General features: G+C 35.0%; 1 protein-coding gene across 1 annotated transcript in view; it reads left to right on the top strand.

Moving 5' to 3' along the window:
* The window catches only part of LOC109078968 (PH domain leucine-rich repeat-containing protein phosphatase 2-like), a 61,445-nt gene that overhangs the window by 37,759 nt on the left and 10,416 nt on the right, over positions 1-13,270 (top strand). The window contains exons 7-13 of the mRNA XM_042728668.1: positions 1,690-1,836; positions 3,324-3,554; positions 6,598-6,800; positions 6,891-6,951; positions 8,742-8,837; positions 10,494-10,649; positions 12,973-13,173. Of these exons, the coding sequence (XP_042584602.1) occupies positions 1,690-1,836; positions 3,324-3,554; positions 6,598-6,800; positions 6,891-6,951; positions 8,742-8,837; positions 10,494-10,649; positions 12,973-13,173 (1,095 nt within the window). The remainder of the gene's footprint in view (positions 1-1,689; positions 1,837-3,323; positions 3,555-6,597; positions 6,801-6,890; positions 6,952-8,741; positions 8,838-10,493; positions 10,650-12,972; positions 13,174-13,270) is intronic.

Raw genomic sequence — 13,270 nt, 5'->3', positions numbered from 1 at the left:
GACAGCATCCTTTGCCTGTGGTAACAAGGACACAAAGGCCTTTGAGCCAGTCACCGGAAACAGGAGTGTGGGAAATCGGGCAGGAGAGACCGGGACAGGCTTGTGATGGTGTCACTCGACTTGAAACAAGAGACTTTGGGAGTTAGTCATTTATACAGCAAGTGGTTATTTTATTAGTGCTCTATGCTAAGCCATCATTGTTTCTGTTGCTCATATTTATAGATTTGAGCAAAGCCATAACCCTCAGTGTTAAACTTCAGCACAGCTCGTCCTACGCTGTGTGTGCTACAGACATGAATGAGATTTAAAAACAAGCCGCTTGTTGAGGAGAGCTGTGCTGTTACTTTTCTAAGAGAATAGACTTGAAGATGCACAACCATTCAAACGTTTGGGGTCATTTGTTATTATTATTATTTGAAGTAAAGAAAGAAATGAATACTCTTATTCAGCAAGGACAATTTTATTGATCAAAAGTGACAGCAAGACATTTATAATGTTGCAAAAGATTTCTATTTCAAATAAATGCACAAATAATCCTAATATCTCCTATCTATCTATCTATCTATCTATCTATCTATCTATCTATCTATCTATCTATCTATCTATCTATCTATCTATCTATCTATCTATCTATCTATCTATCTATCTATCTGTCTATCTAGATATATTTGACCAAATATATTTAAAATATGTAAAATGACTTAAATGAAAAATAATAATAATATTACTTAAACTTAAAAATGAAATCTAAAAAGAGAACTGATGATAAAAAAAAACAAAATAACAATTGTCCGACATTTAGGTCAGTTGCATTTTTTACATTTATTTTGGCAAATGAGGATTTATTTATTTTATTTATTTTATTATTTTATTATTTGATTTGCAAACATTCATTTTGTTCATACAAAGGTAAAAATTCAATTTCTAGATATTGCTGTTGAATCCACATAATTTTTGTTGAAAACAGTTTTTTTTTCTGTTTTAAATATTTGTATGTTTTTATGTATGTTTTAACCTTTTTTTTGGACTCGTTGATGAATAGAAAGTATAGAACAGCTTTTTTTTAATAATATTTTGTAACATTATAAATGACTTTAGTGTCACCTTTCATCAATTTAATGCATCATTGCTGAATAAGAGTATTAATTTCTTTAAAAAATACACACATGTATTCTACCTTGAATGTTACTTTTGGACTTGAATATGTTAAAATGGAGAGATACAGTTTACAGTATATGGCAGATTGATTAATTAATTTTTATTTTAAATATTTATAGAATGTGTTTGATGTTTTTCTTCTCCTTTAGTCGATTGTCATACCAGCAAAATTTAGTGAAAGAAAATCTCCCCATGGGATATTAAATATGCTCTCCCAGAAGAAATATTGTCTACATTTGGATCAAAACTGTCTCCAGTGAACATCTTTCTTAATTTGTCTCCAGGACACGTCTTTACAGAAATGTACCAGAGTTTTATGCTAAGATTCTACTGACTGATTGAGATCCAGTATGGTTGTGTGTTGGCTGTATTTTTCATAATTTCTGGTGGTATATATGTAGAGAAACAGCTTGCTTGCTCTCTAAATGCATTTGATGTAAATCCATTATGCGTAAGTGTTTCTCGTGTCTCATGATAGTCATATCATCAGGAAACAAGCATGTCCATTAAGAGCACTGCATATTTCCGCAGATTTGCCCAGCTGAGGAGCTTGAATCTTTCTCACAATGGGCTGGGCGTCTTCCCGGAGTCTCTGTGTGAGATCCAGACTCTGACGGAGCTCTATCTGTCCTGCAACGGCCTCAGTGCCGTCCCGGCCCGCCTGGAAAACCTCCAGAGGTCAGCACACATCACACCACCTCACTGTGCACAACACACCGTCTGCGCCTGCTCTTTCGCCAGACTTTAACTGGATAATAATATACTGTTGTTTGTTTGTTGCTGTAGCTGATCTGAAACCGAAAACATGTGCTGGTATAGTTGAACGTTTTTGGGTTGATCCTTTTTTGTTCCTGCCAAAGTGACCTCTCTCTTTGTGTAATCAGCTTGAAGTGCACAAATGTGCCGTGTAGGTCATTTAAAAAACATTGCACAGCATAATGAGAGCGATTATGGGTTATAATAGAAATAATCCTTTGATTTGCATGATTGTTTAAAATATTCAGTGCTTTATAGCACCGCTGCTCCTGCAATTACAGTCCGCTATATTCAAGTGCGCTGCCAAAGAGCCTGTCGAACGAACTTCTTTCTTTCACCTAAATGAGGCAGTGAAGTGCATGAAGCTCAGCCGTGCATATTACGCTAGCAGATTACATCAAGCATAAAAATCAGCCTAGTTTCACTGCCCTCAGCTCAGCTTTATATATGAGGTGCTCTGAACATGACGGAGGCATGCAGTGTCTTACTGAATGAACAGGATAGTGCCTATTATATTATGTTATGTTATATGTTATGTTATTTTATGTTATATTATTCAAAATGAATGAAATCTCTAATTATGTCGCTTTAAGGTAAAATTATATTATATTATATTATATTATATTATATTATATTATATTATATTATATTATATTATATTATATTATATTATATTATATTATATTATATTATATTATATTATATTATATCATATCTCTGTTGCTTTAATACGTTAACCATTATAAAATGTATGTTATATTATATTATTCAAAATGAATGAAATCTTTAATTATGTTGCTTTAAGTTAACTATTATATTATATTATATTATATTATTTACGTTATGACGTTAAGTTATTCAAAATTAATGAAATCCCTAATTATGTTGCTTTAAGGTAACTATTATATTATATTATATTATATTATATTATATTATATTATATTATATTATATTATATATATATATTATATTATATTATATTATATTATATTATATTATATTATATTATATTATATTATATTATATCTCTGTTGCTTTAATACGTGAACCATTATAAAATTTATATTATATTATTCAAAATGAATGAAATCTCTAATTATGTTGCTTTAAGTTAACTATTATATTATATTATATTATATTATATTATATTATATTATATTATATTATATTATATTATATTATATTATATTATATTATATTATATTATATTATATTATATATATATATTATATTATATATATTATATTATATTATATTAATTATATTATATTTTATTATAAAATAGCCATGGCTATAAATATAAACAGTATTGACAACAATGTAAAAACTAGCATCTTTAATATCATAGAACCTGCTTTATAATTTTCCATATTTTAAAGCGTGTTGATGTGTGGCTGTGATCTGCTCAGTTTACAGACACTGTGTTTGGATGGAAATCGGCTGGATTCTCTTCCGGAGGAGCTGGGCAAGCTCTCGCAGCTCTGCAGCTTGGGACTGTCCTTCAATGACTTCCCTCTCATACCCGGTGTGGTGGAGCGCCTCTGTGCCCTGGACAAGCTGGCGATGGCGGGGAACAGGGTGGAGACTCTGGATCTGTTCAGCCTGCTACGAATGACTCACATTAAGAGTATTGATTTACGGTGAGCCTCTGGAAACATCTTCCTCTTATCTATCTATCTCTGTGTGTCATGCTGTCCGCTTTACCTGCCTCCATCTCCTTCTGTTCCTCGTCTCTCTCTCTTCTGTCTGTGTGTTATTACAGTCTCAGCTCAGACTTTATGCATAATGCAGGATCAATATACAATAGTAATGTAATAAGATCAGCTGTCAGTAAATCACAGAGGTGACAGCAGCACAGCTCTGTTCCGTGGCTCTGTCACATGCAGCCAGACTACAGCACTCTTTTTAACACATTATTCTGACCAAAAATGCCCATTTCTGGCCGGAAAAGACCATCTGTCTGACATAGACAACATAGCAAACTGTGGCTGGATGCTTTACATGTCGTATATGGGCAGTGAAATAGATCATACCATGATATTAGATTGATGTAAAAAAAAAAAAAAAGTAATTAAATAATAACATGATTATCTAACAGAAAATGTTTATAGATACTGATTGTTCACAGACCTTACTCAGAAAACAAAGCAGAATTTACAGTTCGGATCAGATACTTCCAAGTTTTCCTACTAGTTTATTTTTTTGTTTAATTATTATTTATATATTTGAAGAAATTAATACTTTTATTCAGCAAGGATGCATTAAATTGGTCAACGGTGACCGTAAAAACATTTATAATGTTACAAAAATACTTCTATTTCAAATAAATGCTGTATTTTTTTTTTTTTTCACTTTCTTTTCTTTAAAGAATCCTGAATGTTTATGTGTGTGTGTGTGTGTGTGTGTATATATATGTGTATATATATGTGTGCGTGTGTGTGTCAAAAATATAGCAGCAAAACTGTTTTCAACATTGATAATAATGATAATAATAAGAAATAATTATTGAGCAGCAAATCAGCATATTATTATGATTTCTGAAGGATGATGTGACACTGAAGACTGGAGTAATGATTCTAAAAATTACATCAATAACATCAATTTAAAATTATACAAATAAAAATATATTCAAATAGAAAATAGTGATTTTAATTTTTTAATAATATTTCACAGTATTACTATTTTTACTGTATTTTTAATCCTGTGTGTGTGTATATATATATATATATATATATGTCATATATATATATATATATATATATATATATATATATAGATATATATATATATATATATATATATATATGTATATATATATATATATATATATATATATATATATATATATGTATATATGTGTGTGTATATATATATAAGCTTTTGAACAGTAGTTTAAGTTCTTCTGACTAAAATCTGAATATCTTTCAAAGATTTTATTACTAAGACAATTTAATCTTATTTGATGTTTAAAAGCACTTATAAACAAAACTTAACATAACACAAATCATAAGCTGTATGGCTTTACTTCCAGCTTCATAAAACCAGATGATCAGGATGGAAATGGTGATTTCGCTCCGTGTTTGGCATTTCTGAGTGCAGTATGCATCAGACGGTTAGTAAACGTGCCGTGGGCGTTCTGTGGACCGACCGTCTGATGTTACGGCTGCCCTGTCACTAACAGTCACGATTCTCTCCTCATAAAGTCTGTGACTCACCTGAGAGAGGGAATGAGTCAAAACAGACTGAGGTTGGTGGATTTCTGGGTCCTGACTGCACCTGCTGTGGATTAGAAATATAGGCAGGCTCGTAACGCAGAGCGGAGCTGTCGTGGGAGCTCGCGCCGGGCCTCAGAGAGACCGAGGCGTCTGTCACCTGAACAAGCTTTGAGTTTTTCTGCTGGATTATCCCACCGCTCCTGACACGCTCGGATTCCTCACACACTCACCCATCTCACGGGCAAACAACAGATGTGAGCGGGAATTTGAGTTCATGGGGGGCTTTGAATAAACAAGAGAGGTTTAATGCGCCCATTATTTGGCATTGATCATCATTAGCCAACTGTGGCGTCTCATAACGGGAAGCTGTTCGGTTCAGTGCAGGAGAAAACCCAGATGAACCCTTGTGAAGGTCATTGCTGGTTTTTCAGTCAAGTCAGTATGCATGTAATATCTGGAAGAATGTTCAGTGCATTTCTGGTTATTATATATAATCTAAAAATATTAGCTAATAGATTGGGGTGAGTAATATTTTTTTGTTTTTGACAAAGTCTCTTACGCTCATTAACACTGTATATATTTAATTAAAAATACAGTAAAAACAATAAAATTGTGAATTGTTTTTGCAATTTAAAATAGCGGTTTTCTATTTTAATATGTATTAAAACATAATTTATTCTTGTGATGCAAAGCTGAATTTTCAGCGTCATTACTCAAGTCTTCAGTGTCTTTAGAAATCATTCTAATATGCTGATTTGCTGCTCAAGAAACATTATTATTTCTAATGCTGAAAACAGTTGTGCTGCTTAATATGTATAAAAAATGTATGTGTAACATTTTTATGTTTATATTCACTATTAGTAACATATGTAAAAGATCTGTCAATATGCTCTCGTTCCCTGTAAGCAGTTTATTTATTATTTATGAATGCATTTTAAATTCTAGAAATTATATTTAGCACATGTCTGTACACACTTGTTTTTATTTTTATTTTTTTGACGTTATAAGTACCATCATTCTGGATTTCTGATATGTAAAATCTTATTTTTATCAGACTGGTAAACTGGAAACTGGATTTTTATGATATCTCTGATTTCTCTGACCTTCATGACTCGGATGAATCAGTGAATCATTTGTTGAACTTGTTCATTTACATTTAATTAATATTTCAATATTTAACAATAGTGAGTTATTTAATATAATTAAGTATTTAAAAAAACAGCAATGTAGCATTTAGTTTTTTTGGTTGCACGAGCAAAATCTACAGTAGACCTATTTTCTTAGCTTAAAATAAATATAAAAAGACAAAAGGACTCAGTCCTTGGTGTCCCAGAGCTCCATTCTGTTTTGATCATTTTCTGTCCATATATTCTTTTATTCATTTCTTTGTCCTCCAACATGATTTTTGCCGTTTGGATTGGGTTGATCTTCAGTATATTTGCAGCTGACATTAGGCCTGTGTTTGTAGGTTAAATGGCCTCCGCTGTGTTAAAAGTGAAACTCTGGAGCCGGTAAAACATCTCACCCAGCTGGACCTGAGAGACAACCAGCTGACGTCTCTGGACCTGAGCTCGGCCTGCAGTCTGGAGACCCTGCAGTGTCAGAGGAACCAGCTGGGAGCCCTGACGCTCAGCGGCTTCACCCTGCGCACACTCCACGCCAGAGACAACCGTGAGTACAGACCTCCACAGCATCGTTTATGAACCACAAGATTCAATTCTCAGGCCTCACCCCGTGTAATCACTGTAATATCTTTGATAGGTCTGACCACAGTCAACATCTACCCTGTTCCCAACCAACTCACACACATGGACCTATCAAGGTAACACACATTCGTTTTGTGCATATTTGTGTTCTTGCAGCAAATGAGTTTTTCTGTCCAAACTAAAAGCAAAAATGCTACACAGTGCCCCAAAATCTCAGCCAGACGAAGCATGCATGATGTTTAATGCACAAATTTGCATGTAATGGTTCAGCTGGTTAATAAATGTTAATTGAAATGAAATGCATAAGTCATCACAACACTTTACACAAAATGAGCAATATTACAAGTAATAATGTCTAATCGCCAAAAAACTAAGTATATATTATTGTTTACATATTGAGAGTGCAAGTGTTAGAGGGTCAAGTCAACAAATAGATAAAATAGAATTAGAATAGAGAGTGCTAGAGTTAGAGGGTCAAGTCAACAAATAGATAAAATAGAATTAGAATAGAGAGTGCTGGAGTTAGAGAGTCAAACTAAGATGGAAAAGATGTGTTTTTAGCCGATCCTTGAAGATGGCTAAGGACTCAGCTGCTCAGATTGAGTTCCTTCCACCAGGAGGGAACAGTTAATGTAAAAGTCCGTGAAATTGATTTTGTGCCTCTTTGGGATAGGGTGACCAGATGAGATTGGCTGAAATTCGGGACGGGACCGGGGGTGGGGGGTGGGGGGTGGTTCTATGATATTAGACTGCGTAGCCTATAATAAAAGATAATGAATTTCAAACCTGAACCAAACATATTTTTATTCAAAGATCAACAGTCTGTCATTAGTCTTTAGTCCGCCACAAAAAAAAAAAAAACATTAAAATCATGAACTCAAATGTCATTGTGAAAAGAAAAAAACAATGACTATTGTAAGTAACAGTGCATAAATCAGACCTTTCTGTATAGGCTAATGCTAATAAGCTTAAACGAAAATAACGAAATAATTGTGAAGTATTTTTTTGTACACATGCTGCGAACAATCAGTCACTCCTTTACGCGTGCATCACTGTCCTACTCGCGGCTGCAGCAACATGTGTTCTTTTCATCGTTTTTGCTTTTTAGCAGCGTGTTGGGGTTCCGGTACACCAGCCATGCCAACGGAATGAATGAAAATTAGCTTATCTATGCATATCTAAATTCGCGCCTAGCCGCCTACGGTATTTTTTTAGAACTTAGAAAAAAGATGCTGCAGCCAATGAGCAGACGGCGGGGGGACTGTTGCAGGACGACTCAACCTCCACAGACAGTTTTTTAATGTTTATCAGACAATAACTACTCAAGATTTTGCTTTTAGTATAATTTTCGAGACAATTAGGGCCAGATTCGGGATTCGGGACAACAGTTTAGATTTCGGGACTGTCCCGAATTTTTCGGGACGTCTGGTCACCCTACTTTGGGATAATTTCTTTCATTAACTAAATATGACCTTTTTGCTCATTTAAAAATATTAAATTACTCTTAACTAAAGCTAAAATAAAAATAAGTTGCATTTAAAACTTTTTATTTATTTTTTTTTTTAATCCGAAACTAATAAAAAAATGACGAAAGTGCATAACAAAATTATTAAAACGTATGAAACCTGAAAATATTCAAATAAAAGCTACTTCAAAATATTAATAAAAATTTTATATAAATATTGTATGGATATAAATAATACTAAAATAACACCGCTCTGTACTTACTAGTGTACTTGCACTATACAGTAACATGAACATTGTAATGCAAATGTGAGCGGATGTTGCTCGGCTCATTTACAAGAGGCTCGGCGCGCTCCAGCCGTGTCCTTTACCCTGCTCACTCCTGTACAATGCTAATGCTCTGATGTAATTAGCCTGGAGTTAATTCCCATCCCTCCTGCAGGAATCTCCTGGAATACCTGCCAGACTGGGTCTGTGACAGCAGGAAGATTGAGGTGCTGGACGTCTCCCATAATCTGCTGTCTGAGCTCCCGGCCAGGTGTGTGTGTGTGTGTGTGTGTGTGTGTGTACTGGTGTACATGTTTTTAGAGGACACAAATGTGTATAATGACGTAAACATGGTTTATGAGAACACTTCCTGTGTCCCTGTAAGCCAGAAAGGTTTAAAAACATACTAAATGGTGTTTTATGAAATTAAAAAAAATGCCAGTAGTTTTCTGTGAGGCTTAGGTGTTGGGTGATAGAAAATACAGTTTATACAATATAAAAACATTACACCTATAGAGAGTCCCTGTAAACCACAAATGCAAGTGTGTGTATGTTTAGCATTTGCATCTTCCCCAGTTTCCAAAAAGAAACTGTCCTCCTGTTCCCCCATTCCAGAATCTTAATGTCAGCATTTTGTACTTATTTATTCAACAAAAATTGCCCATTTGATATGACTAATGTGGGTTAAAGCGACTGTCTGGCCAGACGGTGGATGTGAATAGAAGCGGGCCGGCGTTCATCAGCAGACGCTTGATGAGGCCACTCTGCTGTCTCAAAGCAAAGTGATGTAAACGCCAAGCAGATGAAAGCACCATTTCCAGCTAATTCCACATTAACATTCAGTCATTTGCATCTGAAAGAGCTAAAAGCCGTGCACAAATGAGATAATATGCGGCCTGAAGTTTGTGTCCCATTTGAGAGTGCTGTGAGTGCTGCATGAAAATGCTGTGTTGCTGTTTTGAAGGAATGGTTCACCAAAAAAAAGAGAATCCTGTCTTTATTTACTCAACCTCATGTCATTCCAAACCCATAGTGCTGTTATATTTTCCCTGAGAAGAGGGTTTTTTTTTTCAGTTTTTTTCCTGAAGAGACTTCATGCAGCTCTTGTCTGTGCAGCTACATTATTGACCATGTCTGTCAAGCTCCAAAAAGAAGAAGAATTAAAAAAGGATGTAAAACGTGTTATTCACTGAAAATCTTCATTTGTGAGCTTCACATGCCATTCTTCATAAGATAGTCAATCTAGTGTGCTTGCTTTTGGTTACAACACGTACAAGAACCAGCTACTAATGCAAATTGTTTCTTTTTCAGGTGTAAATATGTTAGATTATATTAAATAATATTTTATTTATAGATATTTTATAATAATTTTATATTCTTATTATATATTGTTATAATGTTTTATTATAAATATAAAGGTGTAAATAATATTTTCAATTATATTTTATTGAAATGCCACTTAAATTTGTCTCTATAATATATGACTATTACTATCATTGATGTTGTTGTTGTTGTTGTTATTGTTATTATATTCTAATATGCTTGGCTTCCTGAAAACACTAGTGTGAATGTAATTTAGACTGAGATGGTATATCACAAATAGAATAAGGGTTAAGTCCACTTTATTTTCAGCTACAAGTCAATTCACTGACTTCTTTCTGACTTAAGTGTTCTTAGATAAGAACACGGGTTGGAGCTCTTGATTTTGAACTTCCAAAGTGCATTAGATGGAATAATTTAACTTTTAAAATGTACAAAAGTAATTAATTTTTTTTCCCAATTCTTCATTCGTCCTTTTTAAATATCGCAATATTACCGTGTCATGAGATTTTGATATCGTTACATCCCTAGAGTCTAGGCACTGATGGTTTCAATTCTGAATTTCTGTGTGTTTTCTCTTTCTTTCTCTGTCCCTCCTTGCTGTCAGACTTCTCAGCAGTCTGAGTCTGCGTAAACTGCTGTCTGGTAACAACAGGCTGGAGAGCCTGGCTGACCTGCTCGACCACATCCCACTGGAAACACTCGACCTGCAGCACAACAAGTTGCGGGAACTTCCAGAGAGCTTCTTCTACAAAGCCTTAAAGTAGGTCACTCCCTCCTTCTGCCCTCTCTCTGTTCATCTTGCTCTCCGGACTCTGCTTTCTTTCTTTATTCCTTGTGTCTTTCCTCTCTGTTTCCTGCGATTTTCTGCGTGTGACAGGTGCAGCTGTGTGTCTGTGGACCTTTAGCCCTGCTGCTTGAGCTCTTCATCAGACCTCCTAGCCTTTACAGGAACTTAGCAAACTAAAGTTTAATATTTGGTTTTAACTAAACGGCAACATAACTGCATACCTGACGCACTGTGAGGATGACAAAAGATAAGGCTATTTGCTACTTAATTAAAGTGTCTTAAAAAAGGTATTTTAAAACGGGTCTATTATACAATTCATTATAGGCCTATAATTAAAATATTAACACTGCAGTCATCAATACAAATCAATGAAATAAAAAGCTTTATTCAGCCTACTGACTTTCAAAAACAACCTGTTTAACACCAAATAAGCTTCTTCTCATTTTGTTTTACTGTGTACGGGCCACAAGAGAAACAATACGGGAATAAATGAGAACAGTTAGCAGTATACCGTTATCAGCATATGTTGAAGTAGATTGGTCTCTCATCATCTGTTCGAGAGAATATGTGGCGTTAGATGCCAAAAGCTCCATCATTACTCAGTCATTCTGCTTTACCTTTCACTTTCTAGTGATACCCATTGGCTTCGCCTTCATGGTTTAAAACATAAATATTTACAACATTGCGACGAAAGCAGTTACCCAACCCAATAATCAAAATGACAAAATTACTAAAACTTTGAGTTTTAACTTGACGAACTGATGAATGTTCTAAGCTCCGCCCCCCTTAGTTACTGTTGCTCGCTCGGACAAACAAGGCTTTAACATTAGTTTATGCCAGAGATACCTTGCTGAAACGCAAGATGACATTAACATTCTGCTTGAGCAGATGAAAATTGTAACTTAATGAGAGTAGGACAACAAGAAAATGAACATTTTTGTCTTCATTGGGATTGGGGGTGAATGCTTAGGGACATTTTGCTCCGTTTTGTTTGGGTTTAGGAAATGTGATGAAATTAATTCTATAGCCCATCCTCTCAGGATACCTGAAATCAGTGTTACAAGTACCACAGGCACATGGATTTCCATTTTTGTAGCGTAAACACCATCAAACCAATGTTCCTCTATGGCACTGAAAACTAAAGATGTCTGAGTTCCGCTCCCTGTGCAGCTGATACTTGACTGCCATTGGCTCATCTGCGTTCGAGGGGAGGGGCTTACTGATAGGTCAGTTATTTTCAGGGAATCGCATGGTGAACATAGTTCCAGGCAGGTCTTGACCACATTACATGTTCATATCACTTCACCAGATGATTTCAGTTATTTCAAAGGTCTTACCAAAGCAAAATAAACAAAACCCACAAGGACACTGACCAAACATATAAATAGAGTAAACAACAGGATAAGAAATGACAGATCATTTCCATGCTTTTGCCACAAAATGACAGTTTATTATGTACAGAAAGCGCATTTTGGAATTGGCAGCGATGAGGTGCGTAAGAAATTAATCCTACTCGCAATAGTATTTTAAGTACAAAAAGCAGACAGATGCCGTGAAATATATCATCTGATCGTAGTATAAGTGGAATAATTGACTTCGGTCCATTGAATTCTCATAAAATAATAAAATAATATATTTTCTGAGAATTCAATGGACCGAAGTTAATAATTCCTTATATATAATAGTATCTTAATGATATTAAAATATCTAATTAAATATATTTAACAAAAAAAAAAAAAAGTGCATGAGCATGTTTAATTGTTGTATTAGCTGCTTGCACAGCAATGTGACACTAAAATTATTTATATTTGAATTTTTGATTAAATTTTTACACACATTTTTAAAATATACAGTATATAAAAAAATGTATAAACATGTTTTAAATATTTATAAAACTATAAACAGCTGAACAACTGTCAGGCTACTGGGAAATGTAGTTTTGGTTAGTTGGTTGCCTGATTCTCAACACTGGATCCACAGCAGCACAGAGGAAGTGACGTGCTTCTCCAGAGCCTCTCCTGGATGTGTACAGGAGGATACGGCTCAGTGAGGCACAGTAATATGAGCCAGAACTGCTCGCAGCTCTTCCATTTCCTGTGGCTTAGTTTCCTTGTCATCCATTAAGCATCTCTAATGCTGAAAGATGTGCTGCAGCTCTGAGGCTTTGGTTGTATCCGAGATGATTTTGGCTTTATTAACATGCATTTTTATTTTTTTTATTTTTCATTTAAACGACATTACTTGTACTGTGTGTAAACTTACCAACTTGTCTTCCCTTGTTCTTCTCGTCTACTAGTTTAAAGTATTTGAATGTGTCTGCCAATGCGCTGGAGACGATCCCGCCGAGCAGCCAATCAGAGGAGAGCCTCAGCACCCTGCAGGAGCTCTATCTCACAGGAAACAAGCTGAATGAGAACTGCGCTGCTCTGCTGGTGGGGCACCAGAACCTGCGGGTCTTGCATATGGCTTATAACCAACTGCAGTCCTTCCCTGCTAGGTACGGGACTTTGAACTAGTGTGCTTCCATCGACCGGGTGGGAGGAGCCTATTATTCAAATGACATGTGACCCTGGAGCACAAAACCAGTCATGAGT

The sequence above is a fragment of the Cyprinus carpio genome, chromosome B7, assembly GCF_018340385.1.
Source record: "Cyprinus carpio isolate SPL01 chromosome B7, ASM1834038v1, whole genome shotgun sequence".
Taxonomy (NCBI): domain Eukaryota; kingdom Metazoa; phylum Chordata; class Actinopteri; order Cypriniformes; family Cyprinidae; genus Cyprinus; species Cyprinus carpio.
This window is presented reverse-complemented; position numbering and strand designations above follow the sequence as displayed.